An 18,924-nucleotide genomic window follows, 5' to 3' on the forward strand; every position below is an offset into this window, starting at 1 on the left:
ACTCGTGGTAACAGGATTTGCAGCGTCACTTTAAAAAAATTGTTAGCTACTCAACACAGTTTTTGATAAGTTGGTTCGATTTTAGGTTTAGGATAAATCTCGAAGTTTGGTTAGTGTCTGTTAGGAATAAGTGTATGACCTTTTTTTTTTTTTTTAACTATTGGTTTGAGGGTAATTTTAGGTCTACAAAAAAGTGACAAAGTATGACATTGTAAAAGTAAACTGTGGTTAGTATTCGTAGACACTACTGGATTGTCTATGAACGTTACTATGTTCTGTGTTACTAGCATCCTGAAGGTTCAATAATAGCTTTCATTTGTCAGGCTCTTACCTTATGCTGGGTACTGTGTTCTTTGTAGTTTACATTTTCATTCTCCTTAGATCCCCAACCACCTTGCAGGACAGGTGACAGTGTCCTCACTTTACAAATGAAAACTTGAGGCTTAGAGAAGTGAAGTCACTTGACCTAAGTCACACTGCTAGTAATGGAGCTAGGATTCAACCAAAGCTTGCCTTACATCAAAGCCTAGACTTTATTGCTGATGTCTGCATTTTAATACATATCTGGGAATTTTTGAAATATATGTAATTATTAAAATTCATGTCATCTGAGTTAGAACTGTTTGAAGCAGAAGCTGAAAGCTGGTGAATCTGCTTTCCTTCATTTGAAAATCAGGAGATTTCACACACGGTCACGTGCACACACACATACGTGCACACATACACATACACATGCTCTATTCAGATTACCATAGTCAGCCCACCTCTTCAGCTTTTGTTCATATATTTTATATTTTTGTTTGAGGCACCAGGTTTTAAAGTGTGGTTTATTAGAACTTGATTTGAATCCTCGCCTTCCACCTCTCATTAGATTGAACAGGCAAGAGATGACTAATACCCTATGAGTAAAATCAGAAAAATGCCTACTCTGATGGGTGTATTGAGGATTAAGTGAAATAAAAGATGGAAAGAAACTAGCACTTAGTATGTGTTCAATAAAAGTTAAGTTTTTATTACTTTTTTTTTTTCTTTTTTGGCTGTGCCATGCAACATGTGTGATCTTAGTACCCAGGCCAGAGACTAAACCTGTACCCCCTGCCTTGGGAGCCTGAGGTCTTAACCCCTGAACTGCCAGGGAGGTCCCTTATTACATGTTTTCAGGGAAAAAATACTTTCTTTTTTTTTTTTTGTTATAGTCAGTCTTGTCACAATGTCCTCTCCAGAAAAGATGGTGTACAACTAATTGAATATAGGATTTTAAAGCTGAAAGGCCCTTTGCACATCATCCAGGTGGAACCCCATCATTTTACAAATTAGGAGACTGATGCACAAAGCACTGAAGCCACTTGCACAGTAATGCAGAGCTGAGACTAGAGCACTTTGATCTTGCCATAGTGAATGGAACAACATAGCTTTTATATCATGATTTCAAAGTGAAACTGGAATCACTTGTGTATCATGTATATATAAACTGAAAGGGAAGTGGGGGGCCCTTGTTCTTGCCTAACCTTGAACATGTATATCAAAATTGGAAAACCAGTGTCTTCTGATGAGAATTAATAGTTTACTCTGAGTTACTATTTTATTTCACCATCTCATTCCATCAGGAAGAGTAATTGGTATACAGGGTCATAAGTCACTAATTTAGGAGTATTTATAGAGCATTGGTAGACTGTTGGTATAATATTAGATCTTTTAATTGCTGATTTGATGTGACCTGGATATTCTAGTTGCCCGAGCTTAGAATTTCTAACTTCTGCTTTATCATTATTTTGTAGTTTTGTCCATTTCTGCAAAATTATATTATTTCCATTGTGGTTTCCCTTCTTTCTTGCTTTTCTCATATTTTCCAGTGGAAAGCCTCATTTCATTGTCTTCAGTTCTACCTCTCCTTCAAAAATCCGTCATGGATCCCTGCCCTAATTTGCACCCCTTATTTTTCCATCCACTAAACTGCAGATAATATTTCTCCTCTGATTAATCTTCAGATTAACTAGATTGTGCATTTCTTAGACTTTCTACCTTTTATATCTGCCCCATCTCTTCTAGACTCTTAAGCATCTTTGGTGCAGTGTTCATATATATTTAATCTGTTTTTCCATAGTAGTACTCAATATTTGTTAAATCATTTTTTACGATATTATGAAAGAAATCACAGATCTATAATCATAGCAACTGCAAATTACTAGGTGTTAAAACAATGCTTTTTAAAGACTGTAGGAATCAAAGTTCTGAAATGATTGAAATTCATTATGTCAAACTTTTTACTCAGGGATTTTTCAGATTTGCTGTGCTTTGACTGCTTTCCTGCTTTTCCTTAACTCAAATTTCTTCTAAATGTTTGAGTTGTATCATTGATTGTATGGTACCTAGCTTTTCATACTCAGTTAACAGTAACTTTGGACTGGTATTAAGATGTTCTTTAGAAACAAAGTAGTAAATATTTGTGTTTATATCATATGATAGTCAATAATTCTATGAAGTTCGAAATATTTTAAGTCTGGAGTTTCATTCACATTAAACCTTTCATATTTCATAGAGTCAAATAGTTTTTAATTTGATTTCTCTTTTTTACTTCAGTAGAGAAAGGCAGTAATGATTTCTGATGATTAAAGTCTCCTTAGCCTTGACATACTTTGCTAGGTCCAGATAAACACTGATTATAGTAAATATCCTACTCGTTTGTTTGAGTGCTCGTGCTAAGTGCTATGTCACCTCAGTCCTGTCCAACTCTTTGTGACCCAATGGACTGGTAACCCACCAGGCTCTTCTGTCCATGGGATTCTCCAGGCAGGAATACCAGAGTGGGTTGCAGTGCCCTCCTCCAGGGGATCTTCCTGACCCAGGAATTGAACCTTTGTCTCTTTTTTTTTTTTTTGAACCTTTGTCTCTTAAGTCTCCTGCATTGGTACACAGGTTCTTTACTACTAGTTCAAACTGGGAAGCCCTTTTGCGAGGTCAGACATGCTAAATTTTCCATCTACCTTCCAACTAATGTCTTCTTTTTTTTTTTTTTTGAAGATGAGTTTCTTGCAGATTCCAAGAAAAATGTTAACTATTTGTGATGATAAATCATAGGGGTGGGGTTCTCTTCTCAAATTGTGTCCCAAAACATGAAAGCTGCAAAAGTACAGAAAAGATATGTAGAATTACTGTACTGCTAAAGTGTCTTTTTTTAGATCAGACTTTGGTCAGCTGACTTGAAAAGCAGAAGGGCTATGGACACAGCTGTAGTTTCTTTTAATAAAAATTGTTATTAAGGAATGTGCACTTAAATTTAGACATAGTTTTGGTTTAGTCGAGCACGTTATATACCACGTTACTATAAAATGTGTAGCCTGAAACTCCTATATCTGGATTCGTGGTTCATATTCTGTATTAATAACCCAGTCAGTGTTGGAACTGGTATGTGTTTTCTCTCTTAGCTCTTACAATAACAGTATCAGAGAAAGCCATAATAATGATTTGTGTTTTGATCACTATACCCAACCAAAGATGTCTCATATTCTTTAAAAGTAGTGCCTATTGAAAACTACATGGCTTTCTTGAAGGTTAATTATGTAGAGTATTTGTATCGTTTAAAATTTACATATCAAAGGGTGTCCCAAAGAATGTGAGTAGCTGTAGTTGAAAGGATTTTGTTACTAAAGACATATCCTGTGTGATGGTCAAAAACAAACAAAAAACCTGATATTTGTACAAGGTTTATTAAATAAACAGTATGTTACGCTTTCAAATATTTTCAAGATAGAGTTAGAAAGTAAGTTGTGTTTGCCAAATCTAATTAATCATATCCTTTTTCTCCCTCCAGGAAACCATGTAGGTCTAGTGTTTTGAGAAACATATATTCGATAAAATGTTCCAGGATAAATTTTTTAAAGGAATGCTGCATTTAAAATAGAATCCCTTCGTTATCATCAGCTTTATAGAGTTCATGAACTCTTGCCCTTTGGGTAACCTATAAATAATTCTTGATGTTTTATGATTTATAATTGTAATCACTTGAATTATCTTTTAGGAGCGAATATAAGAATTCCTTATGTAAATTTGTCTTTTTGTACATGTTCCTCTTATTATTTATACTGCTTTGTCTGGTTTTTCTGTTGTAGATAACCTAGAAAAGGCATGCTTATTTATATTTTTATACCTCAGGCAGAAATACCATAAACTCTGTGTAAAAAGTCACTAATTTTTATAATTTATAAAATTTATAATTAAAGTTGATAATTTTAGTTTATAATTTGGAAACTATATACTGTTAGACTTTGAAATGCTAGCATTTGTGATAGGTTATTTGTTAGACAAGTTTCAGTATGATGCCTTGCTTAAAAGCATGTGCTTTTGGAAAACAGGAAATTTCTTAGAGAAAGCATGGAGAATACATGAAGCAGTATATTATGTTGGCTAACTTATTAGCCATTCCATTACATAATTGTAATGGAAATAGATTATATTAGGTTTATGGATTGATCTGAAAAGAGACTGTTGTTTGACTTTGTAATCCCCCCCACCCACTTTAAGATTGAAACAGTTCAGATCATCTGAAGATAAGTCTGGCTCTTGCTTTTTTTTTTGTAAAATATTCTCAGTGATAGAATTTGTTTTAAAACAAATTTCTGGCTCTTTCTGTAATCAAAACCAGTAACTTTTTATTTCATTAAAACAAATCAAATTGACTGTTGATTAGCATGAATTAAATTGAAGAAAGTAGGGAAAACCACTAGACCATTCAGGTATGACCTAAATCAAATCCCTTATGATTATACAGTGGAAGTGAGAAATAGATTTAAGGGCCTAGATCTGATAGAGAGCCGGATGAACTATGGAATGAGGTTCGTGACATTGTACAGGAGACAGGGATCGAGACCATCCCCATGGAAAAGAAATGCAAAAAGCAAAATGGCTGTCTGGGGAGGCCTTACAAATAGCTGTGAAAAGAAGAGAAGCGAAAAACAAAGGAGAAAAGGAAAGATATAAGCATCTGAATGCAGAGTTCCAAAGAATAGCAAGAAGAGATAAGAAAGCCTTCTTCAGCGATCAACGCAAAGAAGTAGAGGAAAACAACAGAATGGGAAAGACTAGAGATCTCTTCAAGAAAATCAGAGATACCAAAGGAGCATTTCATGCAAAGATGGGCTCGATAAAGGACAGAAATGGTATGGACCTAACAGAAGCAGAAGATACTAAGAAGAGATGGCAAGAATACACAGAAGAACTGTACAAAAAAGATCTTCACGACCCAGATAATCACAATGGTGTGATCACTGACCTAGAGCCAAACATCTTGGAATGTGAAGTCAGGTGGGCCTTAGAAAGCATCACTACGAACAAAGCTAGTGAAGGTGATGGAATTCCAGTTGAGCTATTCCGAATCCTGAAAGATATGCTGTGAAAGTGCTGCACTCAATATGCCAGCAAATTTGGAAAACTCAGCAGTGGCCACAGGACTGGAAAAGGTCCATTTTCATTCCAATCCCAAAGAAAGGCAACGCCAAAGAATGCTCAAACTACCGCACAACTGCACTCATCTCACACGCTAGTAAAGTAATGCTGAAAATTCTCCAAGCCAGGCTTCAGCAATATGCGAACCGTGAACTTCCAGATGTTCAAGCTGGTTTTAGAAAAGGCAGAGGAACCAGAAATCAAATTGCCAACATCCGTTGGATCATGGAAAAAGCAAGAGAGTTCCAGAAAAACATCTATTTCTGCTTTATTGACTATGCCAAAGCCTTTGACTGTGTGGATCACAATAAACTGTGGAAAATTCCGAAAGAGATGGGAATACCAGACCACCTGACCTGCCTCCTGAGAAATTTGTATGCAGTTGAGGAAGCAACAGTTAGAACTGGACATGGAACAACAGACTGGTTCCAAATCGGGAAAGGAGTATGTCAAGGCTGTATATTGTCACCCTGCTTATTTAACTTATATGCAGAGTACCTCATGAGAAACGCTGGACTGGAAGAAACACAAGCTGGAAGCGAGATTGCCGGGAGAAATATCAATAACCTGAGATATGCAGATGACACTACCCTTATGGCAGAAAGTGAAGAGGAACTCAAAAGCCTCTTGATGAAAGTGAAAGTGGAGAGTGAAAAAGTTGGCTTCAAGCTCAACATTCAGAAAACGAAGATCATGGCATTCGGTCCCATCACTTCATGGGAAATAGATGGGGAAACAGTGGAAACAGTGTCAGACTTTATTTTTGGGCTCCAAAATCACGGCAGGTGGTGACTGCAGCCATGAAATTAAAAGACGCTTACTCCTTGGAAGGAAAGTTATGACCAACCTAGATAGCATATTCAAAAGCAGAGACATTACTTTGCCAACAAAGGTTGATCTAGTCAAGGCTATGGTTTTTCCTGTGGTCATGTATGGATGTGAGAGTTGGACTGTGAAGAAGGCTGAGCGCTGAAGAATTGGTGCTTTTGAACTGTGGTGTTGGAGAAGACTTTTGAGAGTCCCTTGGACTGCAAGGAGATCCAACCAGTCCATTCTGAAGGAGATCAGCTCTGGGATTTCTTTGGAAGGAATGATGCTAAAGCTGAAACTCCAGTACTTTGGCCACCTCATGCGAAGAGTTGACTCATTGGAAAAGACTCTGATGCTGGGAGGGATTGGGGGCAGGAGGAGAAGGGGACGACAGAGGATGAGATGGCTGGATGGCATCACTGACTCGATGGACATGAGTCTGAGTGAACTCCGGGAGTTGGTGATGAACAGGGAGGCCTGGCGTGCTGCGATTCATGGGGTCGCAAAGAGTCGGACACGACTGAGCGACTGATATGATCTGATCTGATCTAGCATGAATTATTTTAGTCCTGTAGTCGTAGTTAGGGAAGTTCTCTCCAAAGAAGTTATAACTGTGTTTTAAACCTCCTGAAGGCAAAGTTATATCAAATAAGTTGGGGGATTTCCCTGGCAGTCTCATAGTTAAGACTCTGGGCTTCCAGTGCAGGGGTACAGGTTCCATCCCTGGTTGGGGAATTAAGATCCTGTATGCATAGCAGCCAAAAAAATTTTTTTAAAAAGGAAGGAAAGAAAAGAAAAAAGTTGGTATTAGGTGCTTGATAAGTATCTGTTGAATAAATGATTGAATGGTTGAATTTTATTTTTTTAAATTGACATTACTGACTTTCATTTTCGCATGTCAGTTAAATAGTTACTGAATACTAGAAAATATGAATTTCTATTAGTAATTGTGAAAAAATATTGCAAACTGCTTTATGTCAGAGTCCTTTAAACGTACCTCAGCATCCTAGTTTTATGGTACCTTCTCTTTTTCCTGTCTTAATTCTCACTGATTTCTTATTTTCATATTCCTCATCTCAAATTTTTTTTCCCTATTCATTCCTTTTCCTTTTGCTTCTTTTTTGGTCTCTTTTGTGTATCACTGAGTAAAAATAAACTATTAGTAAACAAATTTTCACTATTAGTAAACAACAAGCAAACAAATTCAGATTATGTTGTGCTTTCGTGGTGTGTCCAACTCTTACGATCCCATGGACTGTAGCCCACTAAGATCGTCTGTCCATGGAATTTTCCAGGCAAGAATACTGAAGTGGGTTGCTGTTTCCTACACCAGGGTATTTTCCTGATCCAAGGATTGAACCCCCATCTCCTGCATTGGCAGGCAGATTCTTTACCACTGTGCCATAGGTTATGAGGTTGTAATTCTGTGACTATGCCCACTTTACCAGTTATTAATGGAATTTTTTGTCCTTTTCATATTTTTCTTGACAAATGAACTTGTGAATCTCACATGACAATCTCATCAGGCAAGAGTCCTGATACATAATCACCTCCATGAGCTACATGATGTTATACGTGTTATTTTACTAATTAGCCTTTTAATTTTTTTTATACAAAATGGCAAACAATACTAGTAAAGTTTTAAGTCCTCTTTGACTACCATCTCCAATTTCAGTTCTGTTTCCTGAAATAACTACTATTCTTATTTTGGTATAAATCCTTCCACACACTTATAAATAATCATGCAGTATGGAATTATATATTTATATGAGCATGTTTATCTCTTTTTCATAAATGATACACTGTTTATAGTGTTCTGCAGCTATCTTTTTCATTGGTATGTCTTGGAAATATAAAAACATATTAAAACATAAAGCTACTTTATTATAAATTACTTAAGACACCGGATTTTTAGTTTTCTTAACTACGTACCCTCTTCTAAGAGACTGTATCTTGATAACAAGAGTGAGTGGTCAATTGTTCAATTTTGTCTGACTCTTTTCAATCCATGTCTAATTCATCACTGTAGTTATCTCTGAGAAAATCTAGTACCTAGTTAGCATAGTATGAATTCGTTGAAATACTGCTGTCTCTGAAGTTTTTCCTTCTTATTACTCCCTTCAATCCTTTTAAATAAAACTGTGGGTTAAATTTTACTTGTATGTATGATTTCTCGTTAGAACTGGGTTTTTTGTTGTTGTTAATATATAGTACTCTGTTTAAGGCAAGAATCACAATATCAAATCCCAGCAGTGTCAGGTGGGCAACACCATTATTCAAGTGAAGCAGGTCAGGTTAGAAAAGAGAGCAGAGAGGCCTGGGATGGAACTGAACCTGCATATCCTGCCTTGAGAGTGTAGCTAGTGTTCAGCTTCACCTAGTTGCTGCAGAGCTTAATGGTTTTAAATCCCATCCCCATACTGTAAACACGTGTCTTTTTCACAGCCTGTTTAGTGTCATGTGTTTTGCATTTTTGTGCTTTTGTTGATTTCACAGTTAAAACTGGCCCCAAGTATAGTGCTGAGCTCTTACGTAGTGTTCGGAAGGATAAGGAAGTTGTGATGTGCCTTAGAGAGAAAATATGTTTGTTAGATTAGCTTCCCTCAGGCATGAGTAATAGCGCTTTTAGCTGTGAGTTCAGTGTTAATGAATCAAGATGTATATTGAGCAAGATGTCTTTAAACAGAAGCACACATTAAACAAGGTTATGTATTTGATCCAATGATGAAAATGTTACCAGAGGCTCATAAGATCCTAGGCCTGTATTTCCCTTAGGTACAGTGGTTCTGCTGCTGCTGCTGCTAAGTCACTTCAGTCATGTCCGACTCTGTGTGACCCCATAGACGGCAGCCCACCAGGCTCCGCTGTCCCTGGGATTCTCCTGGCAGGAACACTGGAGTGGGTTGCCATTTCCTTTTCCAGTGCATGAAAATGAAAAGTGAAAGTGAAGTCACTCAGTCGTGTCCAACTCTTTGCAACCCCATGGACTGCAGCCTACCAGGCTCCTCTGTCCATGGGATTTTCCAGGCAAGAGTACTAGAGTGGGGTGCCATTGCCTTCTCCGGTACAGTGGTTCAGTATCTGCCAATTCAGTGTCCATGATAACTGTAGAGCATAACTATCAGGAATCACAAGCACCAGTTGTGTTCAGAAAGTAGATGAACAGTACGTCAGTCAGGTGATCTGTTAAAGCAGGTACTAGAATAAGAGCAAAGGCTGATATATTCTGGAAGTGTCTTTAAATGTTTCTGTTATTGAAGCACTAGTTGAAAACATGCTTATTATAAATAATCCAAATCAATATATAGGCTCAAATTGCCCCTTTCTTTTTCTCTCCACATCTTATTTCCCGTTACCAGGAGTAATCTCAAAGGAAGTTTTGTGTACATCCTTCCAGAGTGTTTGCTTTGCATTTACCAATGTTTATCACATAAATGAGTTTATTTATAAACTAAGATATTTATATTCACAGATATTTGATTTTTTTTTAATTTTAGCAGTAGGTGTTAGAATATTTCTGTTTACTAATTAATGAACGTAGTTGGGTCCCCACAGCAAGAGGTTTTTTGTTTTTTTTTTTTTAATTAAAAGTTTCTTTGTTTCAAGTAAACAGGCTGAAGTGTCTTTTTTGGTTGTTACCAGTATTCTGTGGTATAACCTTACACGTATTGACTGTGCATTGACTTTTGAACAACACCAACCTTCTGCACAGTGGAAAATCCTCCTGTAATTTATAGTTGTCTCTGTGTATCCTTTGTTCCTCCATATCCGCAGATTTAATTGATTGAGAATCTATAGTATTTGCTGTTGAAAAAAGTCCAAATATAAATGGACCTGCACAGCTCAGATCTGCTGTTCAAGGGTCAGCCACATTTACATCTCTGTTGATTCAGGCAGTAAAATTCTGGGAAGGTCACTTGTTTCAAGTCCACAGAATGGTCATCTAAAATGTTGTGCCTTGGTAGTATGCTCTGATGAGTACTTTGCTAAAAGGCTTAGGGAAATATCTGACTTTTTACAAAAGTAGACAGGATTCATATTTTCTGTATTGTAACTCATTCTTTTGATCAATAATGGCAGCAAAATGTTACCTGAGAAGGAGCAAGGTAGCATTAAAATCCGTGGGATTTAAACTTGTAATTCCTTTGTAGGTAAGAGTGTCAACTAGGATAACAGCCTTTGACTAGTAAATTCATGCATTTTTCTTTAAATTACTAAGTGGCCTCATTGGTCAGTTTCTGAGAGAGTGAGTTGCTGGCAACAAAGTCCCTCACCTCAGGATCCCATTTGGGACACTGAATAAACATATTCTTCAGTTCTAAAATACTGTCCTTTTTTCTTCTGATGGGCCTCTTTCACTCTGCTTCCCTGCTTTTCTGCTTGCTGTATTCTTGTTACCCTTAACCTACACGTCCACCAAACCCAAATCACTGCTTAACTTGAGGCCTTCTGACCGGCTGTGCTATCCAAAGCAGTATTGTCCTTCCAGTTTCTGTCTCATTTCTCTATAATCATTTCCTTCATCATACTAACTATTTTCTATATATTTCTTACTTGTTTTTAATTTATTCTGTTGTCTCCTGGCTTTTATAGTCTCATTTGAGTAGGTACCTTCTAAAGTGATCCACTGCTGTTTGCCCAAAATAGAATTTTGCAGGCCCCAGCAAAATATTAAGCAATTTAGCAGTATTTCTCAAACTGACTGTGGTGAAGGACCAGTGGATTGGTTTCCCCACGCCCCCTGATTTCCAATTCATCACAGACCAATACTTTTGTAAAACAGTAAAAATGGATTGCTAGGAAAAATGAAATGACAACACACTCATACTCATGAACATATAATATACAAGCCCAGTTTTTTAAAATTAAACAACCATAAATGTAACCAGTTGTTACAGAAGTTGCTAATTTATAGTCTTAGTTTCTTTCTTTTTTATTGAAGTATAATTGATTTATAATATTAGTTTCAGGTGTACAATGTAGTGGTTTGATATTTTTGTACATTACAAAATGATTACCACTATAAGTCTAGTTACCATCTGTCACTATACAAAGCTACTGCAATATTATTGACTATATTCCCTATGCTGTACATTATATCTCTGTGACTTATTTTATAACTGTACCTCATCTCCCTCACTGTTTTACTCATCCCTCACGCCTTCGCTTAGTCCAGTTTCTGAATTTACCTTGTCACAAACACGACTCTGTGGTTGCACTGACCATGGCTCCCATGAGGGTAGCAGCACTCTACAACATTTTTTGAATCAATAAATGAATCACCAACTTCAAAATTATGGCACCGAGTTCTTCAGACTCTGTCATTCCCATTCCTTTAACCTTACCAAAGCTAGAATATTCTGAGATATTGAAGAGTGATTGCTGATTCATGTCAAACTTCAGCTAGCTTATTCACTGATGTTTTTTGATTCTCTGAATCTTTTTTTTTTCTAATGATAAGAGAGACATTTGAATACATACTTGTTGAAGGAAAAGCTGTAGACGTATGTAAAGTGAAAAATGAAAGTGCTCCAGGAATGGGCATTGAAGGTACTTCTGTCTTGTTCCTTTTCTCTTACGGTGCTGGAGTGGTTGTTCTTGTAATTATGAATGCACATGTGCATGTATTGCCCAAGGACGAAATGCTAGAAGTTGAATTCTAAACAGTAGCTGTTTCAGACATTTTATTCTTCCTTCTCAAGCCTCTTGGCCTCTTAAATTCAGTTTTTTCAAGTATCCTTTTGCCTTATCTATCTCTACAGCTCTTTGCCCATTGTCCGCACCCTAATGTATTTTTTTAAAAAACCTTACTTCATGTTTGTTATAATGAACTGACATATTTTCTGTAACTTCCTTCTGTTCCAGTTCATCTTTATTATCTCAGCCAGATTCTTTAAAAGTGAGTGTTTTAATTTCTGAAGTACTTATATATGGTGCTGCCTTTTTCTTAAATACCTGGTAGCTTCTGATTATAGCTTTCCCAACATAAAGCTTCAACTCCCTTGGAACAAGGGGCTATTCCATCTGTACGCTGGCTGGGAAGTTAAGGCCAAGGCTAATCAGGGTTGGTGGTGGGGTGTAGTGCTAGTGGAAGCATTTCACAGAAACTGCATTTCCATGTTACCCTGTTCCAAGGAAGAAATCTTGCAATGCCTGTAGTTTGCAGCAGGTGCTCAGGCTCACATTTCCTTGCACAGTGTTAAGATAAGTGTAAGGCAGTGTAAGAATAGTAGAAACAGCATGGGCTTTGGAGTGAGACTGCTATGGCTCAGTTAGAATCTGGACCATACCACCGAACTAGCAGTGTACTTTGGGGTGCATTTCTTCATCCCTGAACCTTAGTTTCCACTCCTGTAAAATGTCTTACAAGTTTAGGTATTGGATCAGCTACTATAAGAGAGGTCTAACCAGGACAAGAGTTTGTGTCTTTCTCCAATAAAAGTCCCATTAGAAGGTGATCCCTTGTGTAGGTTAGTTATGCTCCTCAGGGTGGTCTGGGGGCCTAGCTGTTGCTTTTTATCTTGTTCTGCCATCCCCTACAATAGTGTCTTGTTGAAGATGCTTCACTAGCATCAGGTTCAAGTCCCAGGCTGAGGGAAGGAGAAAGAGAAATGAGCGTATAGCTTCCTTTTAAGGACATGACTTGGAAGGTACAACTCACTGACCAGAAGGTAGTCACTTTCTATGCTTTGGTGTAAGGAGAGCTTGGAAGGTAGTCTAGGTGGACAGCCTTTGTGCCCAGCTAAAACACAGAGGGTTCTAATAACTCAAAGAGGAAAAGAATATAATGAACACAATTATACTGCATTTAGTTGGTGTTTCAAGTCAGGAATAAATAGAATAATGGCCTTTGAAATATTAAATGGTCTTTGAAGTATTTTAAATACTCTGAATAGGAGTTAAGTATATTTGTGCTACAAATTTTTTTCTTGGTAAATGCCAAAGCCTTTGACTGTGTGGATCACAATAAACTGTGGAAAATTCCGAAAGAGATGAGAATACCAGACCACCTGACCTGCCTCTTGAGAAACCTGTATGCAGGTCAGGAAGCAACAGTTAGCACTGGACAGGGAACAACAGACTGGTTCCAAATAGGAAAAGGAGTACGTCAAGGCTGTATATTGTCACCCTGCTTATTTAACTTATATGCAGAGTACCTCATGAGAAACGCTGGACTGGAAGAAGCACAAGCTGGAATCAAGATTGCCAGGAGAAATATCAATAACCTCAGATATGCAGATGACACCACCCTTATGGCAGAAAGTGAAGAGGAACTATAAAAAGCCTCTTGATGAAAGTGCAAGAGGAGAGTGAAAAAGTTGGCTTAAAGCTCAACATTCAGAAAACGAAGATCATGGCATCTGGTCCCACCACTTCATGGGAAATAGATGGGGAAACAGTGTCAGACTTTATTTTTTGGGGGTCCAAAATCACTGCAGATGGTGACTGCAGCCATGAAATTAAAAGACGCTTACTCCTTGGAAGGAAAGTTATGACCAACCTAGATAGCATATTCAAAAGCAGAGACATTACTTTGCCAACAAGGGTCCATCTAGTCAAGGCTGTGGTTTTTCCAGTGGTCATGTATGGATGTGAGAGTTGGACTATAAAGAAAGCTGAGCGCTGAAGAATTGATGCTTTTGAACTGTGGTGTTGGAGAAGACTCTTGAGAGTCCCTTGGACTGCAAGGAGATCCAACCAGTCCATCGTAAAGGAAGGAGATCAGTCCTGGGTGTTCATTGGAAGGACTGTTGTTGAAGCTGAAACTCCAATACTTAGGCCACCTGATGCGAAGAGCTGACTCATTGGAAAAGACCCTGATGCTGGGAAAGATTAAGGGCAGGAGGAGAAGGGGACGATAGAGGATAAGATGGTTGGATGGCACCATTGACTCGATGCATATGGGTTTGGGTGAACTCTGGGAGTTGGTGATGGACAGGGAGGCCTAGCGTGCTGCGGTTCATGCGGTCACAAAGAGTCGGACACGACTGAGTGACTGAACTGAAATGTCACCTAAAAAATACAGACCTGTGTTTGACCTAAAATATGGCTAAGTCTTTGTAAGGTTTGAAACATATATAATAATTTCCTTTCATTTGGTTTCCACTGTCTGTGAAAACTAGGAGCATAACACTTCATCTTGGAGAGATCACTTACTCAGAAACTTCAACTCTGTGAAATATTATTACAAGGTAATAAGGCTTTCTCACAGCAAAAGTAGAAGTTGCAAAGTCCATGTACTCAGTCTTGAGTTGAAGCCTGAATAATTTGGAGTTATAGACATACTACCATCTAGCTTAATTATCAGATTGCTCACTGCAAATCTGCAAAATTTGAATGATCTGTTAGAAACATAAAAGCCTAATAGGATAGAAAAAAAATACAAAGGAATCATAGAAGTTTAGTAATAATGAAGTTTGTTAACATTTATTGAGCATTTATAGTGCCAAGTACTGTTCAAAGATTTTTATATTCATTTCTTCATTTACCACGTAAAACATCCCTGTGTCTGATATTGGTAAGGACTTAGGCTTAAATGCCAAGAAAGCTTATAATTATGTTCTTTAAGAAGCCAGAGAAGGTTGTAATTAGTTTTAGATTGCTATCAGAAATCAATAAAATGAAAAGGCCGTTTTGGTCGCTGACAGAAAGTTACTGAAATAGCTTAATTATGGCTCTGGATAAATAAGTTGTTCTTACATTCATTTTTGACTTATTGATTTTGCAGTGTGGTGATTTAATTGTCTTAAGGCACTAGAGAGAGAGTTCGGATTAAAATCACCAGTTGAGAAGAATATGTGCTTGCCACTAAAACCCAAGTTTAATAGATGAAAAGCATGTTTATAGTCTTTTTTTTCTTTTCCTTTTGTTTGGCTGCATCACGTGGCTTGCAAAATCTCAGTTCTCCAACGAAGGACTGAACTTGTCTATAGCAGTGAAAGCCTGAAGTCTCAACCACTAGACCATCAGGGAACTCCCAGCATGTTTGTTGTCTTACAAATAGTCTGGAGACATATTTACCCAAACTCAGGAATTTTTATATATACATAGTACACTTTAAAATAGTGATTAGTTTTTAAGTTACATTTCACAACTTTCTGAAAAAACTACTGATTTTATTTATTAATCAAAGTTAATTGAAGATACATAATTTGAACTCATTAGAAAAGAAATCTATCTTTAGCTAACAGTTTTATCTTACAGTTATACACAGGAAAACTCTTTAGCTTTAGGAATTCTTTAAGCTGAGAATAGTGAGATTTGTGTTTTCAGAAGATAATTGTTTAATTTTTCTCCTGGTTAAAAAAAAATGAGAAAAACTGTCAACCAGTTAATAAAGAGAAAGTTTTATTCCATTTTTGAAAGTCAATATAATTACTAAGAAATACAATTTAAGGTAGGAATAATTTCTAAATGTGAGCAGGAAAACAATGGGAAAGAATGGGAAAGACTAGAGATCACTTCAAGAAAATTAGAGATACCAAGGGAACATTTCATGGAAAGATGGGCTCAATAAAGCACAGAAATGTTATGGAACTAACAGAAGCAGAAGATATTAAGATGAGGTGGCAAGAATACACAGAAGAACTGTACAAAAAGATCTTCATGACCCAGATTATCACGATGGTGTGATCACTGACCTAGAGCCAGACATCCTGGAATGTGAAGTCAAGTGGGCCTTAGGAAGCATCACTATGAACAAAGCTAATGGAGGTGATGGAATTCCAGTTGATCTATTTCAAATCCTAAAAGATGATGCTGTGAAAGTACTGCCCTCAATATATCAACAAATTTGGAAAACACAGCAGTGGCCACAGGACTGAAAAAGGTCAGTTTTCATTCCAATCCCAAAGAAAGACAATGCCAAAGAAAGCTCAAACTACTGCACAATTGCACTCATGTCACACGCTAGTAAAGTAATGCTGAAAATTCTCCAAGCCAGGCTTCAGCAATACATGAACCTTGAACTTCCAGATGTTCAAGCTGGTTTTAGAAAAGACAGAGGAACCAGAGATCAAATTGCCAACATCCTCTGAATCATTGAAAAAGCAAGAGAGTTCCAGAAAAACATCTATTTCTGCTTTCTTGACTATGCCAAAGCTTTTGACTGTGTGGATCACAATAAACTGGAAAATTCTGAAAGACATGGGAATACCAGACCATCTGACCTGCCTCTTGAGAAACCTGTATGGAGGTCAGGAAGCAATAGTTAGAACTGGACATGGGACAACAGACTGGTTCCAAATAGGAAAAGGAGTACATCAAAGCTGTATATTGTCGTGCTGCTTATTTAACTTCTGTGCAGAGTACATCATGAGAAATGATGAGCTGGAGGAAGCACAAGCTGGAATCAAGATTGCCAGGAGAAATAACAATAACAGATATGCAGATGACACCACCCTTATGGCAAAAAGTGAAGAAGAACTGAAGAGCCTCTTGATGAAAGTGAAAGAGGAGAGTGAAAAAGTTGGCTTAAAGCTCAACATTCAGAAAACTAAGATCATGGCATCTGGTCCCATCACTTCATGGCAAATAGATGGGGAAACAGTGGCTGACTTTATTTTTGGGGGCTCCAAAATCACTGCAGATGGTGATTGCAGCCATGAAATTAAAAGACACTTACTCCTTGGAAGGAAAGTTATGACCAACCTAGACAGCATATTAAAAACAGAGACATTACTTTGTCTACAAAGGCTATGGTTCTTCCAGTAGTCATGTATGGATGTGAGAGTTGGACTATAAAGAAAACTGAGTGCCAAAGAATTGATGCTTTTGAACTGTGGTGTTGGAGAAGACTTTTGAGAGTCCCTTGGACTGCAAGGAGATCCAACCAGTCCATCATAAAGGAAGGAGATCAGTCCTGGGTGTTCATTGGAAGGACTGATGTTGAAGCTGAAACTCCCATACTTTGGCCACCTGATGTGAAGAGCTGACTCATTGGAAAAGACCCCGATGCTGGGAAAGATTGAGGGCAGGAGGAGAAGGGGACAACAGAGCATGAGATGGTTGAATGACATCACTGACTCAATGGACATGAGTTTGAGTAGACTCCGGGAGTTGGTGATGGGCAGGGAGGCCTGGCATGCTGTGGTTCCACGGGGTCACAGAGTCTGACTCGACTGAGCTGAACTGAACTGAGAATGAATAAAATCAAAAAGTCAAGCTAGGCTTGGTTAACATACTGCATCTGTAGTGTGAAGAAATGCAAATCAATATAGTAAAGACTTAGAAATTCTGCATTGCAGAAACCTAATTTTGTATATAACCTTATGTTTCCCATTGGTTGTGATCTTAGGAAGTCTGTTAATATCTTCTGGGACACTGGAAGTCTACAGAACATAATTTGGAAAACACTATATGTATTTAAACACCATTAATTTTGATACATCAGATGCAAAATTTGTGACATGCCAAAATCATTTACAGAATCCGAGTAAAAACTGTTATTAAAGAATGAACAATAGCATAATAAGATAGGAAAAAACTGTTGGAGCTATAAAGGACCTGAGTGTAATGGTTTTAAAAACTTCTTTATCACATGTTTTCCATGTGTTTTCATCCTTTCTATGGCTTATCTTTTCATTCTCTTAACAGTGTCTTTTGAAGAACAGGAGTGATGAAGTCCAAATTATTATGTTCTTCTTTTATGGATTGTACTGTTAGTATATATGTCTGAGAAACTCTTGCCTAATTTAAGGCCACAAGCATTTTCTCCAGTGCTTTCTTCTAGAAGTTTTATAGTTGCTTTAAGTTTCCAAATTCTTCTCTAGTGCAGTTTTACATACATACACAGTTTGGTTCTTTTGTTACAGTGAGCTCACAATTTACATAGTTTTACAACTTGCTGTTTTTTTTTTCACTGTTTATTAAATCATAGTATTTTTATGTCAGTACAGTTAATATCTTTTGAGTAGTTTTAATAGTATTTGACTGGCAAATATACCATAATTTATTTAGTTTTTCTTCTCTTGATGGACAGTTGTTTCTAATTTTTTTCTATTCTAAACAGTGCTCCAAGGTTTGTTTTAAAATTCAGTTCAGATTTTAATTCCTGAAAATTTATTAGAGACTTAGAACATTTCACCCTTCTAGATTTTTGAGGCACACTTAAAACTAAATATTTGATAAACAATTTCTGACTATTCTCATTCAGATATGTAGTGGAAACATTATGGTGAAGTTATGATATAAACAATCATCACTTAAAAAATTTTTGTTTATTAACTTTATTAACACATCATATACCATAGCCCTAATGGATCCTTCTTAGTTCAAAGAGCTGTAATAGTTATGTTTGCAAAGCTCTGATTCTACTAATTTGTTTTAATTTTTCAGTTTATATGACTTAACCTTATTTGACTTCTCTTCTACCACTTCCATTTTTCAAGTCTCTGTGAAAAATCTATTTGATATTTGTAACAAGATTATAATACTACCTAAATAGTGACATCCTTTTTTATTCCCCTCAAATTAAATGGTATAAATTTTGGAGGAAACTTTATATATCTTTTTTTTCTTTCTTTTTATTCTATTTATGTTATTTCATTTTTCCATGACAGATTCAAAAGCTTTGTGACAGAGTAGCTTCATCTACTTTATTGGATGACCGAAGAAATGCTGTGCGAGCTCTCAAATCATTATCTAAGGTCTGTAACACTTTATCAGTTATTC

General features: G+C 37.0%; 1 protein-coding gene across 2 annotated transcripts in view; it reads left to right on the forward strand.

Annotated features, from left to right (window-relative positions):
* Positions 1-18,924, forward strand: part of USO1 (USO1 vesicle transport factor) — an 80,260-nt gene that overhangs the window by 933 nt on the left and 60,403 nt on the right. For both annotated transcript variants that reach the window (XM_061420493.1, XM_061420494.1), the window contains exon 2: positions 18,813-18,899. In XM_061420493.1, coding sequence (XP_061276477.1) covers positions 18,813-18,899 — 87 coding nt within the window. The remainder of the gene's footprint in view (positions 1-18,812; positions 18,900-18,924) is intronic.

This window comes from Bos javanicus, chromosome 6 (assembly GCF_032452875.1).
Source record: "Bos javanicus breed banteng chromosome 6, ARS-OSU_banteng_1.0, whole genome shotgun sequence".
Taxonomy (NCBI): Eukaryota; Metazoa; Chordata; class Mammalia; order Artiodactyla; family Bovidae; genus Bos; species Bos javanicus.